General features: G+C 40.9%; 1 protein-coding gene across 1 annotated transcript; it reads left to right on the top strand.

Moving 5' to 3' along the window:
* The first annotated feature begins 1,866 nt into the window (after positions 1–1,866).
* LOC147437110 (putative metal-nicotianamine transporter YSL6) lies at positions 1,867–5,118 on the top strand. Its single transcript, XM_086486671.1, has 7 exons — positions 1,867–2,434; positions 2,515–2,693; positions 2,780–2,877; positions 3,309–3,446; positions 3,548–3,740; positions 3,824–4,000; positions 4,038–5,118. Exons 1-7 carry the CDS (start codon positions 2,005–2,007, stop codon positions 4,974–4,976), a joined length of 2,154 nt encoding a protein of 717 aa, XP_086342797.1. The 5' UTR covers positions 1,867–2,004; the 3' UTR covers positions 4,977–5,118.
* The last annotated feature ends 12,712 nt before the right edge of the window (positions 5,119–17,830 follow it).

The raw sequence follows: 17,830 nt of genomic DNA, 5'->3' as shown, positions 1-17,830 counted from the left end.
CCTAGGAAGAAGGCTCCTGACAAATGAATGAAAGCTCGGTGGACCCGGTGGACTATTACTGCTTGATTGATCATAGGGGTCTGTTGAAATTTTTGACACATTCCAAAATTCAAAGAAAGGGGGGAACGAATTGTGAATGGTGGGAACAATCTCCAAACAAAGATTCAGAAGGGCGGCTACGCACCGATTGGACTAGTAATTACCAAGGCCACTTATTGTAGTAGCTGATATACTACACATTCATTCAGAGTCATCGGGGGACTATGAATAGGGCTCATTACTCAGTTTTACGGATGTCTCACTCACTAGACTTATCACTGCTTTGTATTTTGGAGCTCTTCATTCTCTTATATCTTTGTAACTCTAATCAAGCTCATAGCAGACTTTGCTCACATGGTTGTACTTTGCCTATATTAATCTAAATATATTACAGTTTCGATGTCCAGTTTCAGTGTTCAGTCCTCGTTTCCATTTTAGTCTATATTTCAATTCCGGTCTTTGCATTTCATTCCATTCTTGTATGATCTAATATATGAAGTCTTATCCTAATCTGGACTAACTCTAATTGACCAACCTTGAATAACTGCCATAAGTGTTCAACTCATTCCATGTAGTATGCTCACATCTAGCTAAATAAGATTTTGCAAATCGAGGAGAGCAAGTTGTAGGGCAAGGTCATCTCGATAAAGAGTAAAAGGAGGTACTTAAGGCTCAGAGTTTAGTAGATGCAGTCATTGAGGAGTGTGAGAGGTAGACGAAGCTCGTGCAAGCTGCAATGAAGGAGGAGCCGAAGCAATTTGGGTTTCTCAAGGGCTACAAAAATGTAGGTGAATGTTGTGCAAGAATACTTTTGATTGCTTCAATCAATGTGAAAACTAGTACCTTTCTAATAGGTGCCCCAAACTTTTATGTTTTAGTGAAAAATCAATGTACTTCTGTCTTGTCTTTTCTGTAGCCAAGGTGTGGATGACCGTGCATACCTTGTTGTTGGCACCTAATTTTTAGCCACTATTTGGAAACAAGAGGAAAACCTTTGTTGGACAGAAAAGGTTTAGTGTATTTACTGTCAATGCTATATGTCAAGGGTGGAGGTTAAAATGGTGAGACGTACCTGAATTTGGAAACATGCTATGCTCGTTGAGTTGGACTCCGTTGAGAAAAATCATACATGGAAGTTGATATCCAAAGCAAAGAGGGGAGAACAGTGTTCACGTAAAACCGGCCTTTAGTGTATTTTGAAAGGAAAATCGGCCTTTAGTGTATTTAGTGTCAATGCTATATGTAAATGTGAGCCAATTTGTAAATTCAAACCCCCTAACCACCACACTCGCATGCGTTCACTGAAGTGTGGCATTTCAATGCTATATGTAAATGTGAACGCATTTGTAGATTCAAGACAATTTTATAAATTTGGACCAAGCGATCGAATAAATTCAAGTAAATCTCACCATTTTCACCTCCACCCTTGATGCCCATTGAATATGCCCCTGCCATATAGTGGTGAGGGAGAGACATACCTTAAAGCTTAAAGATCTATCCCACGAGGAGAAATTGTGTGAAAGAGAGAAAGTCAAAAGAAGGAAAGGAAAGGAAGAATTGAGGGACACAAAGAGTTAAAGAAGAGAGAGAAGAGAGCACAAGTGGGTTGTGGGTGGAGAGAGGAAAAAGAGGTAAGAGTAATTATTTAAAAGGGATATTCAATGGTGAAGGGCCTCAAGGTTCCAAAATTTTGGAACAATTTCAAAGAGTCCAAATATTTATTTTATTCCACTTTTTGGCGCAATGGTTCCCGTGAGCTCTTCTCAAGGGTTTACTTTGTTTTCTTCATTTTCGCACTCAAACATGCTCACATACTGACACTCACATTGTCACAAGCTGTTGTGAGTTATCTGTGTTTGCTTTTGAATGATCCATTTGCTCTTACAGGACCTTCAAAATGAAGTTCAAAGTCTTGATTTCATAGCTCTTCTCTGTGTAGGCTAGTTTCTTCATAAAGGAGAGGCGATGGGTACTGTCATAGAGGTCGAAGAAGGAAAACACACAAAGAATGTGAATGCATTTCCTGATCTTCCCAAACCCGCAGAAGACATTCAAGAACAGCGTGCCAATGACAACGTTCCAGAGAAAGAGTTTTCTGTTGAGGAGCTGTTTGCAGCTATGGAGGTGCCCCCATGGTGGAAGCAAATAACTCTACGTGGGCTTATTGTGGGTGCAGTGCTTGGGTTCGTCTTCTCCATCATAACGCTCAAGCTCTCCTTAACAACAGGAGTTATCCCCTCCCTCAACGTCTCTGCTGGCTTGCTTGGGTTCTTCTTTATAAAATCTTTCACCCAGATTTTGTCGAAGCTAGGCATTGCCCATACGCCCTTCACGCGACAGGAGAATACTGTTATCCAGACATGTGTTGTGGCCTGCTATGGCCTGGCTTTTAGTGGTGAGTGCAATTGCATATATTGTGAAAGGGTTTAAGCATTCTGTAACTCTGCTCAACACTTCTGCCTTGTGCAATCACAGGAGGTTTTGGTACCTATTTGATTGGTCTAGATTCAAAGACCTACAACATTATCAATAACCGCAACAACAACACACACGACAGTACAGAAGACATCAAAGATCCCCACTTGAGTTGGATAATTGGTTTCATGTTTTCTGTCAGTTTCCTTGGGCTGTTGGCGGTTGTTCCTCTTCGCAAAGTAAGTCTTTCTAACACAGTAATTTATTGACACAAGTACAACATATTTTTCCAGTGTAGACTGAAGCCTTTTTTTGTTATGCATAGATAATGATTATTGATTACAAGCTGACTTATCCAAGTGGTACGGCAACAGCAGTGCTGATCAATAGCTTCCATACACCCCATGGATATGAAGAAGCCATGTAAGCTGTTATTCATGCAATAAGTTTGTGGATACTTATTTTCAATCTATAGAGTACAGATTGTTGAGAATTGTAGAGGGTAGTTTGTTGTCATCATACCCGCTTGTTTCCAGCCATATTTGTACATCGGACATGTCGCAAGAATGCGATCATATCATGATTTTGATAGCGCTTTGTAGCGTCAATCTTTAGAGTGGCTTTTTGTGACGGTGTTTAGAATTGCAGGGAGGCGTCTCCATATAGTACTCTTTAATGGCAGAATTTGTGTGTGATGTGATTTTGGTAGTTTTCTGTTGCTTGAGTGAGTGCAGGAGAATAAAGTTTATTGTTGCAAAAAGAATCAAGAAATGTGTGAAGGGACTCATTTCTGAAGCAGAAGTAACCATTATCCCAGTTATTCATTACAATTCTGGGTGTTCAATTGTGTGCAGGAAGCAGGTTCTGTACATGGGAAAGTATTTCTTTTTCAGCTTTTTCTTCAGCATGTTCAAGTGGTTCTTTAGTGGACTAAACAATGCTTGTGGGTTCGATAGCTTTCCTACGCTTGGGCTCCAGGCGTACCAATACAAGTACGTTCTGTTTCTTTTTTATCAGTCAGTTTTTGGGGCATCAAGGCTCTCTTTATATATGTGGTCTCTAATTCCTTTGTTTTACTTTGCACTCTGGTCAGATTCTACTTTGATTTTAGGATGACTTACGTCGGGGCTGGCATGATTTGTCCTCATTTAATCAATGTTTCTTTGCTACTCGGAGGCATTCTTTCATGGGGCCTAATGTGGCCCTTGCTTGAAAAGAAAGCAGGCAACTGGTATCCTGCTGATGCAGTTGAAGGATCAAAGTTGGAAGGTCTTTATGGCTACAAGGTAATTGACACTATTTTGTTGATTATGCGGTGCTTGCTTGGGATTATCATAAGTTTGACTATTATGACATTTTGTCCTATCAGGTGCTTGTTGCCATTGCTATCATTTTGGGGGACGGTCTTTACAATTTAGTGAAGATAAGCGCTATCACATTGTGGGTTTTGTATAAAACCCATAGCAAAAAGCTTCCATTGAAAGCTGATGATGCCGGTAACACAATTGGTCTCTTTATTGCTATCTATTTAGTGATAGATGACTCTGTATTTGCACGTGACACTCCGATGTGCTTATGTGCAGCTTCATGACGAGCAGAGGAGGACAGCAATGTTCATGAAAGACAGAATCCCTCTCAAAGTAGCAGTTGTGTGCTATGTTGTGCTTGCTATAGTCTCCACCATTTCTGTACCGCTTATTTTTCCTCAAGTTAAGTGGTATTATGTCTTCATAAGCTACATCATGGCGCCGGTCCTCGGATTTTGCAATGCGTATGGGTGTGGGCTCACTGATTGGAGCTTGGCATCGACATACGGCAAGCTGGGCCTCTTTGTTTTCTCTGCATGGGCAGGGGCAAATGGTGGAGTGTTGGTGGGTCTTGTATCATGTGGTGTCATGATGGTTATAGTGTCGTGCTCGGCGGATCTTATGCAAGACTTCAAGACAGGCTATTTGACACTTTCGTCTCCAAGGTCCATGTTTGTAAGCCAGGTAATTGGGACGGTTATGGGGTGCATCATTGCACCTCTCACATTTTGGCTGTTCTGGAATGCGTTTGATGTGGGGAATCCTCAAGGAGAGTACAAGGCACCTTATGCCATCATTTACAGGGAGATGGCGACAATCGGAGTTCAAGGCTTTGGTGCTTTGCCGAAACATTGTCTGGACATGTGTTATGGGTTCTTCATTGGAGCCATGTTAGTGAACTTCATAAGGGATAAGCCACTGAAGAAGTGGGCAGGCTACATACCCATCCCAATGGCAATGGCTATTCCCTTTTACATTGGACCTTACTTCACCATCGACATGTTTGTGGGGACAGTTATTGTCTATGTTTGGCAAAAGCTCAACTTGAAGAAGGCAAAGTTGTTGGTTCCAGCAGTAGCCTCGGGCTTGATCTGTGGGGACGGTATTTGGACGTTGATTTCGGCTATTCTCGCCCTTGCCAAGAAGGCGGCTCCTTTATGCATGACTTTCCTGCCTAGCAAAACTGCCGACCACATGGGTTTACCAGCATATTAACTACGTGAAAGACAATTCTATGGCCATACAGGCTTGCATCTCTTCTCTCTGTCTGTCCAGCATTTGTACAGATGTTGTAAATAGGCATTTGTATGTCTTTACAAATACAACTTCTGAATGGCACTATAAAGCTTGAATATTCCGTGCGAAGCTGTGAGAGAGAGAGAGAGAGAGAGAGAGAGAGAGAGAAGAAGAAGCACAAGCAGCACCAACATGTGGCCGATGTTTGCGTCCTCGTCTTGATGAGTTTGCTCTGGTAAGTAGAAGCTCCCTTACACAATTAGGCATGGCCATCTGATGGCTCTTCACATGATCAGACTTAGGGCGGTACTATTTGAATTACCTATTAACTTTACACAAAGCACTAAGAAGGGAAGAGAACACAGTTGCATCCAGCGACTAGAATGTCACTGCGCGCACGAGACTGACACTTTGTAGGTCCCAAAGATTGGCGCCCCTTTTGGTATTTCTTTATTCAAATTAAGGTAAACGATGCGACCACTTAGCACAAGCTTTCACAAAGCTTTCACAAAGCGTAAAAATCTTTGTAGGTCAAAAGCACATGTCTAGGACGGATGCCCTCGTTATCTGGAAGCTTTCTGGTGAGCTGTCACAGAAATTCAGCGGGCTGTAATTCTTTGTTTTGCACTGTCGGGTGCCCAAAAGCCTGTACACGCATCCCAAGGCTCTCACGAGGCTCCACCGGGGTTCCCTTGCAGTTTAGGTGTGAAACCCTAACCTTGCAGAAAAACACAGCAGACTGTAATTCACTGTTTTGGATTATTTTAGCGGAGCGAACACGCCTACGAGTGCCCCAAGGGCTCCCGCACACAATGGGACAGTTTCTGTGTGAATTGGACGAGTTTTCATGCGAGAAAACTCTCCAAACTCGCAATCTTTCGCGATGGAACTGTGCGTATCTGTGGGGGATTAGCAATTAGCTAATCCAGTTCCTGTTCAGAAGGCTCTTGCCTTGGCAAGCGCGCATAAACCCCCAGAACTGTACATGTTCATCTGAGTAGCCCAACTAATGGGGCATTACCATATGTGCCAAAGGGGAGAGAGAGATGCACGAGAGCAAATCATCGCGCTACATGAGATAGAGAAGGCAAGCTTTCCATTAAAGCTGTAGAATTGCACCCACTACTTACACACACACTATAGCTCTCTTATGAGTCAAATCAGCCTCCTCTCTCAAATTGGGCACCCCCTCTTGCTGATGGAAGTGGAAAAATTCACAAGGAGCCGCCATGTGTCCAGTTTGCCCCTTTTGAGTTAATTCTGTAGTTCCCACTGACTTATAAAGTTATAAGTGACTTTTCGAGTGGCCTAGACTTCATTTGGTGCACACAGGCTTCCATACTCATCAGAATTCAGTGCTAACTGGCCCGACTGACCGACCCAGACTTCCGCTGTGAGAAACCTATTCGGCCGCAGCCGTTTCACACTGGTCATGCAATGTCGACTTGCATCTTTTCAATGGTTCCGAGGAAAACAAGTAAAAATAAAAATAAATAAAAATATCTAGTACTTATTTACGGAAGGCAACAGGAAAAATACACCTCTTGGTGACACACCCCACCCTTGAAATACTGCAAGCGACCTCGCTTGTATGACAATAATACATGCGGTATCTCCTGATATCACATATATTCTATGATGGGAATCCAAGATATACATGCTTCCGGAAATGTAGCGTTGGACGATTAAACAATCCCACCAACCTGGCTACGACACATATATCAAGCATATAAGTCTTCTAGTGTACTCTCAAGCACAAACTTCTCTAGCTAAATCCTGTATGGAAAGAGTAGATACAATTGCTTAACTACTCTCTTGAGCATCATGAACCATGCTCTTGCCTTGCTCCAAAAAGGCTACATCAAGTCACTGTGAGTTCCATCTGAAAGGCTTCAAGATACAATTGCAATAGCTAAGGTGAATCAACCAATTTAGACTCTTCCATCCATTTGGCATCCAACGATGGATAGTTCTTGAACTTCACCAAATAGCGTCTTGCAACTTTTCCTCTAACCTTTCTTTCCTTATGTGCCAATATCTGTTTAGGAACAAGGATTTCATCCAATTCTTCCACTTCGGGTTGTTTCTCATCAAGCATATTCTCTGGCACATTACCAACAAAGGGTCTTATAAGGCTGACATGAAAAGCATTATGTATTTTCCAGCCTTCTGGTAGCTTTAACCTGTAAGCTACATCGCTGATCTTTTTTGAAATCTGAAAAGGACCATAATATCGCATACTGAGCTTAGGAAACAAGCGTTCCTTGCCTTTCCTTTTTCTTAACCTGGCCTTTTCAAAGCGCAAAAGCACTCAATCACCAAGTGAAAATACAAGTTCACGACGGTGACGATCAACAGCTTTCTTTTGCTTAGCCTGAGTCTTCTCAAGAGCAATCTTTATCTTCATGTATGTTTCATCCAGATCTTGCACACACTTGTCTGCCTAGAATATCTTGTCCTTAGTCTGCAAAATGGGCGGGACTTTCTTTCCTCCTTCCACTATCTCAAATGGTGCCTTACTTGTTGACGTATGCATAGTGTTATTGTAAGCATATTCAATCAATGGGAGATAGTGTTCCCAAGTTGCCTTGTGCTCTGACACATAACATTTGAGCAGGTCCAAGACAGTAGAATTTTCCTCTTCTGACTGTCCATCAGTTTGCGGATGAAACGAAGAAGAGAACTTTAGCGTAGTGCCTATGTTCTCAAACAGTGCCTTCTAGAAAAGACTCGTCATACGTGGATCCCTGTCACTGACAATTGACTGAGGCATCCCATGATATTTAAAGATATTGCTCATGAATATCTTGACCATGTGTTCTGGCTTTATCTTCTTCCTCACAGGAATGAAATGGGCCTGCTTACTGAACCTACAAATGATAGTCCAAATCCCATCATTGCCTGTTTGCTTCCTTGGAAGATCCAAGATAAAGTCCATTGCTATGCTTTTCCATGGCCTATCAGGGATCGGCAATGGCTGCAACAATCTCGGTTGCTTTTGTCTGTCAAATTTGACTTTTTGGCATACTAAGCATGATCTTACAAATGTGTCAACATCTTGACGCAAAGCTGGCCAATAGAAGAATGCCTCAACCCCTTTTACTGTTGCATCAATTCCACGATGCCCAGCATAAGGTGAAGCGTGACTTTATATCAAAATCTTTGGCCGTAACTGTTTTGTAACGCATAAATTTCCATGCATCATGAGAAAGTCATTCTTAAACATATAGTGCTCATGATGTTTCCCATCAACAAGCTGGTCATAAATCCTTGCAAAATCTGAATCTTCAGCATATTGTGTCTTCATTTTGTCTAGTTCACAATGGTACGGAATTAACACTGCTGCAGTTTTGGGCTTTCGTGGCAATGCATCAGTCACCACATTCTTTTTCCCTTGCACATGCACAATCTGAAAATGGAACATTGACAAGATGTTTGCCCATCGCATGTGCTTCTCAGACAACTTCATCTGTGTAAGAAAATATCGCAAGGTTTGATGATCCGTTTGGACAACAAAATCAGCCCCTAGCAGATAGTGTTTCCAACTACTGAGAGCATGAATTACTGCCAGCAATTCTTTCTTATAGACTTGCAAGTTTCTTTCAGTCTTCAAAAGAATACTGCTCTCATATGCGACTACTTGGTCATTCTACATTAGAACTGCACCAAGACTATGGCCACACGCATCACATTGAACTAGAAAAGGTTTCGAAAGATCTGACAAAATGATTACCGGATCTGAAGTCAGCTTCTCTTTCAAGTGTTTGAACGCTAGAATTTCCTTGGCTGTCTACTTGAAAGTAACTCCTTTTCCTTGCAGTGCATGGAGTGGAGAAGCAATCTCAACAAAATTTTGGATGAACCTCCTATAGTAGGAACATAAGCCTAGAAAGCTTCGAATGTCATGTACGGACTTCAAGTCTGGCCATGACCTAATTGCTTCCACTTTAGCGGGATCCATGCGTACCCCATCCTTTGAAACGATGTGTCCAAGGAAGTGAATCTCTTGCAAAAAGAATTCACTCTTCTTCGCATTAATGAGTAGCCTGTTGTTACGTAACTCATTGAAAAACTGCAGTCAAGTGATCCCTATGCTCCTCTTCAGACTTCGAGTAGACAATCATGTCATCAAAGAAGGTACCCACGAAGTTTCTATGTGGTCTAAAAATTCTGTCCATCATTCTATTAAATGTGGCAGGAGCATTTGTGAGACCAAATGGCATAACAAGAAACTCATAGAGACCAAATGTTGTCCTGAATGCAGTCTTATGGACATCTTCTGGCCTAATGCGTATCTGATGGTACCCACTCTTTAGGTCTATTCTTGTAAACAATGACGCTCCCTCAAGCCGATCAAGAATGTCATCTATCCTCGGTATGGGGAACCTGTTCTTGATGGTATTCTTATTCAAGGCGCGATAGTCAATGCACATGCGCCATGAACCATCCTTCTTCTGCACTAAGAGTACATGCGAACAAAAAGGGGACGAACTGGGCTGAATCAACCCCTTCTCTAAAAGCTCGTTGACCTGACTCATAATCTCTTTCTACTGGGCTGCACTAACCCTGTATGGTGGTCTATTCGGTGGACTAGAACCTAACACAAGATCTATAGTATGATCCTCAGGTCTCTTAGGAGGTAACTCCCCTGGCAAAGAGTCCAAAAAACAATCACTGAAACCACTCAAAAAAGTTGACCTGTCTTTATCTAAGGTAGACAAATTAGATACAACTTGAGGTACTTCTTTTGCAAAGATCAAGTAGATGATTCTTTATTACAGATGAAATAGCAGAAGCAGAAACAACTGGAACATACTCGCCTTTAAGCTTTACATCAAGGACATGAGTCTTTCCTCTATGTACAAGGGTAATAATTTTTGTTGTAAGTATCCACCATAGCATGCAACCTGTAACACCATGGGATACCCAGTAACACATCACAGCCCTCAAGTGGCATAATATGAAATTCTTTCGCATCCACATAGCTCTGAATGTGCAGACGAAGCTTTCCCAAAATGGGAGTAACAAGCTCTGAATGACCTGGGCATGCCAAACCTGCTTCCCCTGTCATACCCATCTCCTCTGCACGAATGCCCAACTTTGATGCCAATTCTGGTGATATGAAATTTTCACGGGCTCCTGGATCAAAGAAAACTAGCACTGCCTGGTCTCTAACTTTGCCCCAAGCTCTACATAGCTCCGTGGCATCTGTGTTTGGCTGGTCTCCAACCAAATCTGGAACAAGTCCTGCACTTGGGTTTGGCTTCTTCCCTTTATGGTCTGACTTGTCATCCTTATCATGTGACTTCTTCTGTGGGCATTCATTTGCAAAATGTCCTTCCTGTTCACAAATGTAGCATTTCTTGGCCTCCCTAAGAGCTTTCCTTTCTTCAAAAGTTTTGCCAGAAAAATGCCTTTTTTGCCCTTGTCCTCGTCCCGAAGAAGATTTAGACTGCTTCTTGGAGGTATCACCTTCTTCAGTGGAGGGCTTCTTTGTGGGAGGCTCATAAGACTTTGCTGCAACATTGACCTTGGCTGAAAACTGTTTGCCCTGGGATCCTTTCTTGTGGCTATTAAATCCATTGGAATCTCCTTTCGACATATTGTTGGCCACTCTTGCATTCTCAATCAACTGAACCATACTCATGACAGTAGTCTTCGTGCAGTAGTCCCTGATTTTCTTGGGCAATCCGCAACAGTACTTCTCAATCTGTTCTGACAATGGCACAAACCTGTAAGAGGTGACTAGCAACAGTGCGGCCCAAAACTGTTTATTGTACTCTTCCAGATTCGCACACTATTTAGCATTCAACTCGTGCCATTTTGTCATCACATCCACTTCAAAAGTGTTTGTCAGCCATGCAAGCGCAAAAAGATGTTTCAAATGGACCCACGTTGTTGGGGCCTGACCCTGGTTCAACAATGCGGTCCACCATTGGAGCGCATTCCTCACAAGACAATGCCTTTGTGAAAAGATTTGCAAGGTTCTCCTATGTTGGCACATAAGCCAAGTTGATCTCTCCTGCTAAGAGCCTCTCCCTGACATAGTGGTAATGCAACTCAATGTGCTTTGTGCGAGCATGAAAAAATAGGTTTCTCGCATTTGCCAATGCACTCTGACTTTCAGTGTATATGGTGTTGGCAGTGTCCTGTCCAACAGCCAAATCAGCCATAAGGCGTCTGAGCCATACACACTCAACTGTAGTTGTGAAGACTACCCTGTACTTAGCCTCACAACTGGAAGTAGCCACAGTAGGTTTCTTCTTGCTCAACCATGATATGCATGATCTGCAAAGCATGAACAAAACCACTTGTGGACACTCGTGTGTCAAATCAACCAGCCCAATTTGAGTCCAAAAAAGCATGTAAATCTGGCAGAAATGATCCCTCCTTGGGATAAAACAAGCCAAGATGTAAAGTGCCACTCCAGTAGCGAAAAATCCTCTTGACAGCTTGCTAATGCTTAGACCTTGGGCTATGTATAAATTTGTTGACTTGTGAGACTGCAAACTGAATATCCGGCCTTGTGTTGTATACATAAATGAGGCATCCAACAACCATTTGGTAAAGAGTGACATCTGGAGGATCATCAGCATCATGAAGACTCAATTTCAAACCTGTTTCCATGAGAGTGGCAATAGGTTTGCAATCCTCAAGTCCAAACTTACATAGCAATGTCTCCATGTAACTTTTCTGACACAAGGCAATACCACCATCACACTGCTTAAACTGTATACCCAAGTAATGATGCAACAAACCCAAATATTTCATCTTAAAAGTAGCATTCAATTCATCCTTAAATTCATCAATATGTCTCTCATTTGGTCGAGTGATCAAAAAATCATCCACATAAAGAACCACAATGAGAAGTAGATCACCCTCATGCTTTACATACAATGTGCGAACCCATACAAAGCTTTCTTACATCTGCATACTTTATCCTCTTGTCCTTTCTTGGCAAAACCGTGAGGCTGCATTACATAAACTTCCTCAAATATGTCAATATTCAAGAAAGCAGTAACAATGTTTGAGTGATGTACATCCCAACCAAAATGAGCTGCCAATGCACATAGAAAATGCACAGTATTTATACAACAAGTGGGAGAAAAAGTCTCTTCATAATCTATGCCTTTTGGTTGTGCATAACCCTTTGTAATAAGTTGAGCCTTATAGTGATCAATCTCACCATCAGACTTGCTTTTCAACTTGTAAACCCACTTTGTACCAATGGCCTTTTTTGCCAGGAGGCAAATCACATAAAGTCATGTGTCATTTTCTATAAGTGCATCATATTCTGATTTCATGGCAGCCATCCAATTTTTTGAATTCTATGCTTCATCAAAAGATAGAGGTTCCTCAACATCACGTAAGCTAGACATAGCCAAGGCATAACAATCTGATGCATAAGATGCATGGCGAAAACCTGAATGAGTACGACTAGACAAAGGTGCATCCAATTTACTGTCATGCAAAGTATGCACCAACCATTTTTAGGCATTAGGCTCTAGCTTGCTCATTATCAACCCTCTCCTCATCAAGTACATCATGTAGATCTGCGTCAATAATAGGCTGACCTATAACATTTTCAGAACCCCCATAGGCTGTACATTTTCCTCATTGGAATTTACACTTGAACTTCCACCACTAAAAAGAGGCAACAAAGTGTCATAAATATCATGTGAGCTTACATTACTGTCTCTAGTACATGACAGCAAGGGCTGAACAAAATATTCCACAAATACAACATCCCGTGCGACCAAGTTATGCTTTGTTTACGGATGATACAACCTGTAACCTTTGCTTTCATCACTATAACCAACAAAAATACATTTGAAAATCTTTTCATCCAATTTCCTACACTGTGTTTGTGGCACCAAAGCATACGCCAAACAACCAAAAAACACGCATGTGTTCAATATATAAGGCTTTCTATCATGCCATGCTTCATATGGAGCAGTAGAATGCAAAGCTTTTGTAGGACACCTATTTAATACATAAGTGGCACACATGAAAGACTCAAGCCAAAACAAATACGGCAAAGCTTGACTTTTGACCATACATCATGCCATTTCTGTAGGTGACCAGTTTTCCCTCTCAGCAACACCATTTTTTTGAGTCATATAAGGCACTGTACATTGGTGTTTTATCCCACGACTAGCTAGAAATGGATTAAATTCGTGAGACATATACTCCCCTCCTCGATCGGAACGGAGGGTGCCCATAGTACATTTCAAGACATTTTCATCCATAGTCAGAAATTGTTTGCATCACATAGAAACTTTGTACTTTGCATTAAGCATATATATCCACGCATTCCTAGAGTAATCATCAATGAAAGTCACGAAGTACAGGTAATTTTCCAAGGACGGAGTTTGCATGGGCCCACAAACATCACTATGCACAAGATGCAACTTGCATGTGGCCCTAACTGAACCATCCTTTGAAAGCTTAGAATGCTGCATCTTACCCAAAATACAGCCTTCACAAACATGTTTGACAGGTGATTCAAGAGGTGGCAAAGAAGCAACCATTTCATATTTTTGCAAACGTAGCAAACTGGTAAGATTCAGATGCCCAAAACATGCATGCCAAAGTTTTGCATCTAAAATAGACTTAGGATCCACAACTGCATTTGCAAAATTTTGCCTACACTTGTCATACAAAGTGAGCTTATACAATGCCAGATGCAATAATTTCATCACCGAAACTGAGATCATGTACTGTACATCTGTCATCCCACAAATTTGACTACAAGTCCAAGTCTAGCAAGTGCATATACATACAAAAGAATCTTCTTGATCCCAGTTACATGAAGTGCATCAACAAGTGTGAAAGAATTGCCATTTGCAACAATAAGCACAATCTTTCCAACTCCCTAAACTAGATAAGAGGCATTGTTGGCACAAGTAACTAAATTCCCATGAGGGACAGATTTAAGAGAGGTGAACAAAACACAATGTGAGGTAATGTGCTTTGTAGAACCACTATCAAAATACCACACATGTGAATCTGCAGCAAATGACATGCATGCATAATGGATAGCAGGATTATAGGTACACTCTGCACTAAAATCCCATTCTGCATTAACATCAACATCACAGTCTCCTTTCATAGAAGACTCAACAATAGCTGCATTTGTAGTGGAACCAACATTAGTAGTGGAACCAACCTCTTTCTTATTAGCCTCTTTGGCCTTCAACTTAGGACACTGCTTGATCAAGTGATCATTAGATTTACAATAATGGCAACGCATCTTCTTTTTTGTCTTATCACTAGAATTTACAGATGAATTGCTGTCAGCAGAAGCATTAGGAGCTTGTGATTTTCCACTCGCAGAAGAACCATATGAAGTGGCGGCATTGGTGGTACCACCTTTTCTTTGAGTAGCAATAAAGGCCTACTCAACTACATGCTATCTAGTCCTGTTTTTTCTTGAAAGCGACTTTTGCAACAACAATGTGCATAATGCATCAAACTTGACAACTTCAAGATTTCCTTGGGTCATAAGTCTCCAAGTACTAGCAAAAGTTTGGTAAGAATCTGACAAGGTATCAAGAACAATCTGCACAAGGGAGCTGTCTGAAATGACTTCTCCTAAAAAAATAAGTTTCTCATTGATATCCTTGACACCATCAAGGAAAGTGTCCATGTCATCTTCCTCATGCATTATTTCAATTCTACCTCTTTACGCAACAATGCAATTTTTGCCTAATTGCGACTTGCATAAAGACCAACCAGAATATCCCAAGCTTGTTGTTTTGTAGATTTCACTGAAAAAATGTAAGGAGTAATAGCGTGCTTCAAAGACAACACAATCAATGCATGAGTCTGTGCATCTTTTACATCCCAGTGAGCTTGTTCTGCTGTAGGCAAAACAACAGCAATCCTTGCAGCAAGACCTGCAACATCCTCAACATCGCCTGTACCCTGAGAACCAGGACGCACATCAATACCCTGCACAATGTTCCAAATGCCCTTTGACACAAGAACATGTTGTATCATATAAGCCCACATAGGGTCATTGTCCCCATCCAATCTGTCCTTAGGAGCAAACATCTTGAACACGTCTGTGTTGTTGTCAGCCATGGTATATGCTGCACTTGATGTGAAAATTTCCCAAAAAGAGGAGAACAAAAGCGGGAAAAACACATGCTATATAGCACAAAAACCTCCTAGTGAGGGAAAAAATGCCCCAACGGTCCTAAATGTGTTCACACACATCACTACCACATGTATATGGTGACAATTTGCAAATTGTGTTGGAAGCAATTGTTTTCCCCCTGGTAGAGACAAACCTTGAATTTTTTCTTTTTCCACATGCAAGTAACCAAGGGGTGTGAGCCAATTGCAAGAGCAATGTGGCAAGGGGAAAACCTTGCTTTATGGATTGCTTGACTTTAAACATTCCTACAGTCTTGCTGTCAAAGAGGAGCTTAGAGTAGCTTCTATCCCAAGTGTGTGAACCATCGTGCATATTATGGGTCCTTACCCCAACTTCCTCATGACATCAACAATGTATGATCACAATATTATGTAGTAAGACTATAGTCTTGCTTGGTAAAGTTAGGATACTCAATGTTGACGATCACTCCTAGAATGTTTTTATAAATATATTGTTCTTTGATGAATCCATGCTGACTCAAGAGGTGACGACTTTGTCCAAGATTGGAGCTAAACTCAATGCAATAATCTTAGCAATGATCTTATAGGATACATCCATCATAGTAAAAGGTGCAACTATTTCAAGAGGGAACGACAAATTGATTAAGTAATAGGCTTGCTCATGCCTTTTTTAAGCTGGCATCTATCAGTCCCTCTAAAAAATTCCTATTCAATTGTGTTAGCAAAATTTTAAGATCCCCCATTCTAAGAGATGCCCTACTCTTTCATCCATTTGAAATTCAAAGCTTCATTGGCCAATCCTTGATGCAAAAATAGTCCAATAAATGCATTTTAAGAGGCCACATTTGGAGATTTTTATCCTCTTACATCTATTCAAAATAGTCAAAAGCTTCCTAGGAATTTCCTCCTGGAAGTACATTCCAAAGGATAGCATTTGTAGAGAAGTCCTCATTCTACATTTGCTAAAAACAAGGAGAGACTACTCTCTTTTCCCTAGTGGACATGTGTCCTATTGGGCACTCCAAGAGACCGCATTTGGGAAGATAGCATCCTCTTTCACTAAAGCAGAGAGGATTTTTTATGACCAAAAATGAAATAATCTTTCCTTGCATCTTGAAGGCATGTGGCATTCTATGAGTAGTTGACATGGGCAAATATACTCATAATGAGTTTGCAGAGCAATGGTTGTGGACTCTAGGTGTGTTCTCTTGGACTATACATACATGACCTTTGTGCTCTCTCTCTCTCTCTCTCTCTCTCTCTCTCTCTCTCTCTATATATATATATATATATATATATATATATATATATATATATATATATATATATATATATATATATATATATATATATATATATATATATATATATACATACACACACACACACACACACACACACACACACATATTATGATATATTGAGAGAAAATCACACACTCATATCTCTAAATTTTCTGTGTTACTTGTTTATGAGGCACTACTTGTAGCAATTGTTCTTTGCTAATTGAAGGATGTGGCCCGTAAGGTCAAGGATATTCTTTAGAGCATTATGCAATTATTTCATATTTTTCCCCCACATAAAAAATACTTAAAAATACTTGTTGTTTTAGAACATATAATTGGCCATACCATTGTAGGAATCAATCACATAGTCAATGTTTAAGTGCAATTTAGCTCGTGCTTCTATATTTGCAGATTCAGCCATAAAATGTTGGACGCATTTTTGACACCCCGTTTTTTGTAAATTTGTACATATGGACATGACACCCGATGTCAAAAGTGTGTGTGGGATTTCTTTTTGTGGGGTTTTTAGCTTGCTTTAGCAAGCACATGTACATGCAGGGAAGGTCACTAGGGTAGCACCAACTGTCAGGTTATTGTATGTGCTCGTTAGTGAGTTTTTAAGTGAGACTTGTATATAACTAAAAAATTATGTAAAAACTTAAAAACGTTCAACCAAAGTTTAGAAATTTGCAGGTTTTAGCTCATTGTGCCTCTTTGATGCTTTGGGATGCAGTTTTTTGCCCTCGCCTTGCCTTCTCTACGTGTAGTCGTACCAAGACAACTCTCCGTTCATGTCAATTTTGCACATGACGGCATGTAGAAGAAGGATAGGTTTCTTGCAAGTTTGAGGAGTAGTTTGCACTTGAAGTTGGAGCTTAAGCAACCAAGGACCTTTGAGGAGGTAGTTGAAATTGCAAAGAATAAAGAGTGGAAAGCGGAGCGTCTTCATCAACTTGGAATCAATGTCGATGTCAAAGGTTGAAGTGAAAGCTGTAGGGAAACCAAGGGTCCTCATCAGGGAGCTATGTTATGATCAACAAGCTTCTCATGATGTGAATGCTTGTTGCAAGGAGATGCAAGAGGTTGTAGGTCTTATGAAGAATCTTAGTGTGCATATGATGGGAGGTGGAAGAGGTCAAATCTATGGATATGGATGTGGATATGAAAGCAACGAGGGGTTCATAGGTGGTAGAGGAAGAGCCATGGCTGGAAGAGGGGATATGTTTCAATGCTACAATCGTGGTGAATGGGGTCATAAAATCCCTCAATGTGACAACCCAAAGAGAATGGGTAATGATATGTTTCCTCTTCCTTCACAAATTCCTCTTGAGCTCAAGATAATGGTATTGACATGAAAGGAGAACAAGACCAAGTGGTTTGATAGTTGAAGAGAAGGGAAAAACAAAGATTGTAAGTGTAATCCAT

This window comes from Adiantum capillus-veneris, chromosome 17 (assembly GCF_014529385.1).
Source record: "Adiantum capillus-veneris isolate H3 chromosome 17, ASM1452938v2, whole genome shotgun sequence".
Taxonomy (NCBI): Eukaryota; Viridiplantae; Streptophyta; class Polypodiopsida; order Polypodiales; family Pteridaceae; genus Adiantum; species Adiantum capillus-veneris.
The sequence above is the reverse complement of the archived record's forward strand: the minus strand, read 5'-3'. Positions and strand labels throughout refer to the sequence as shown.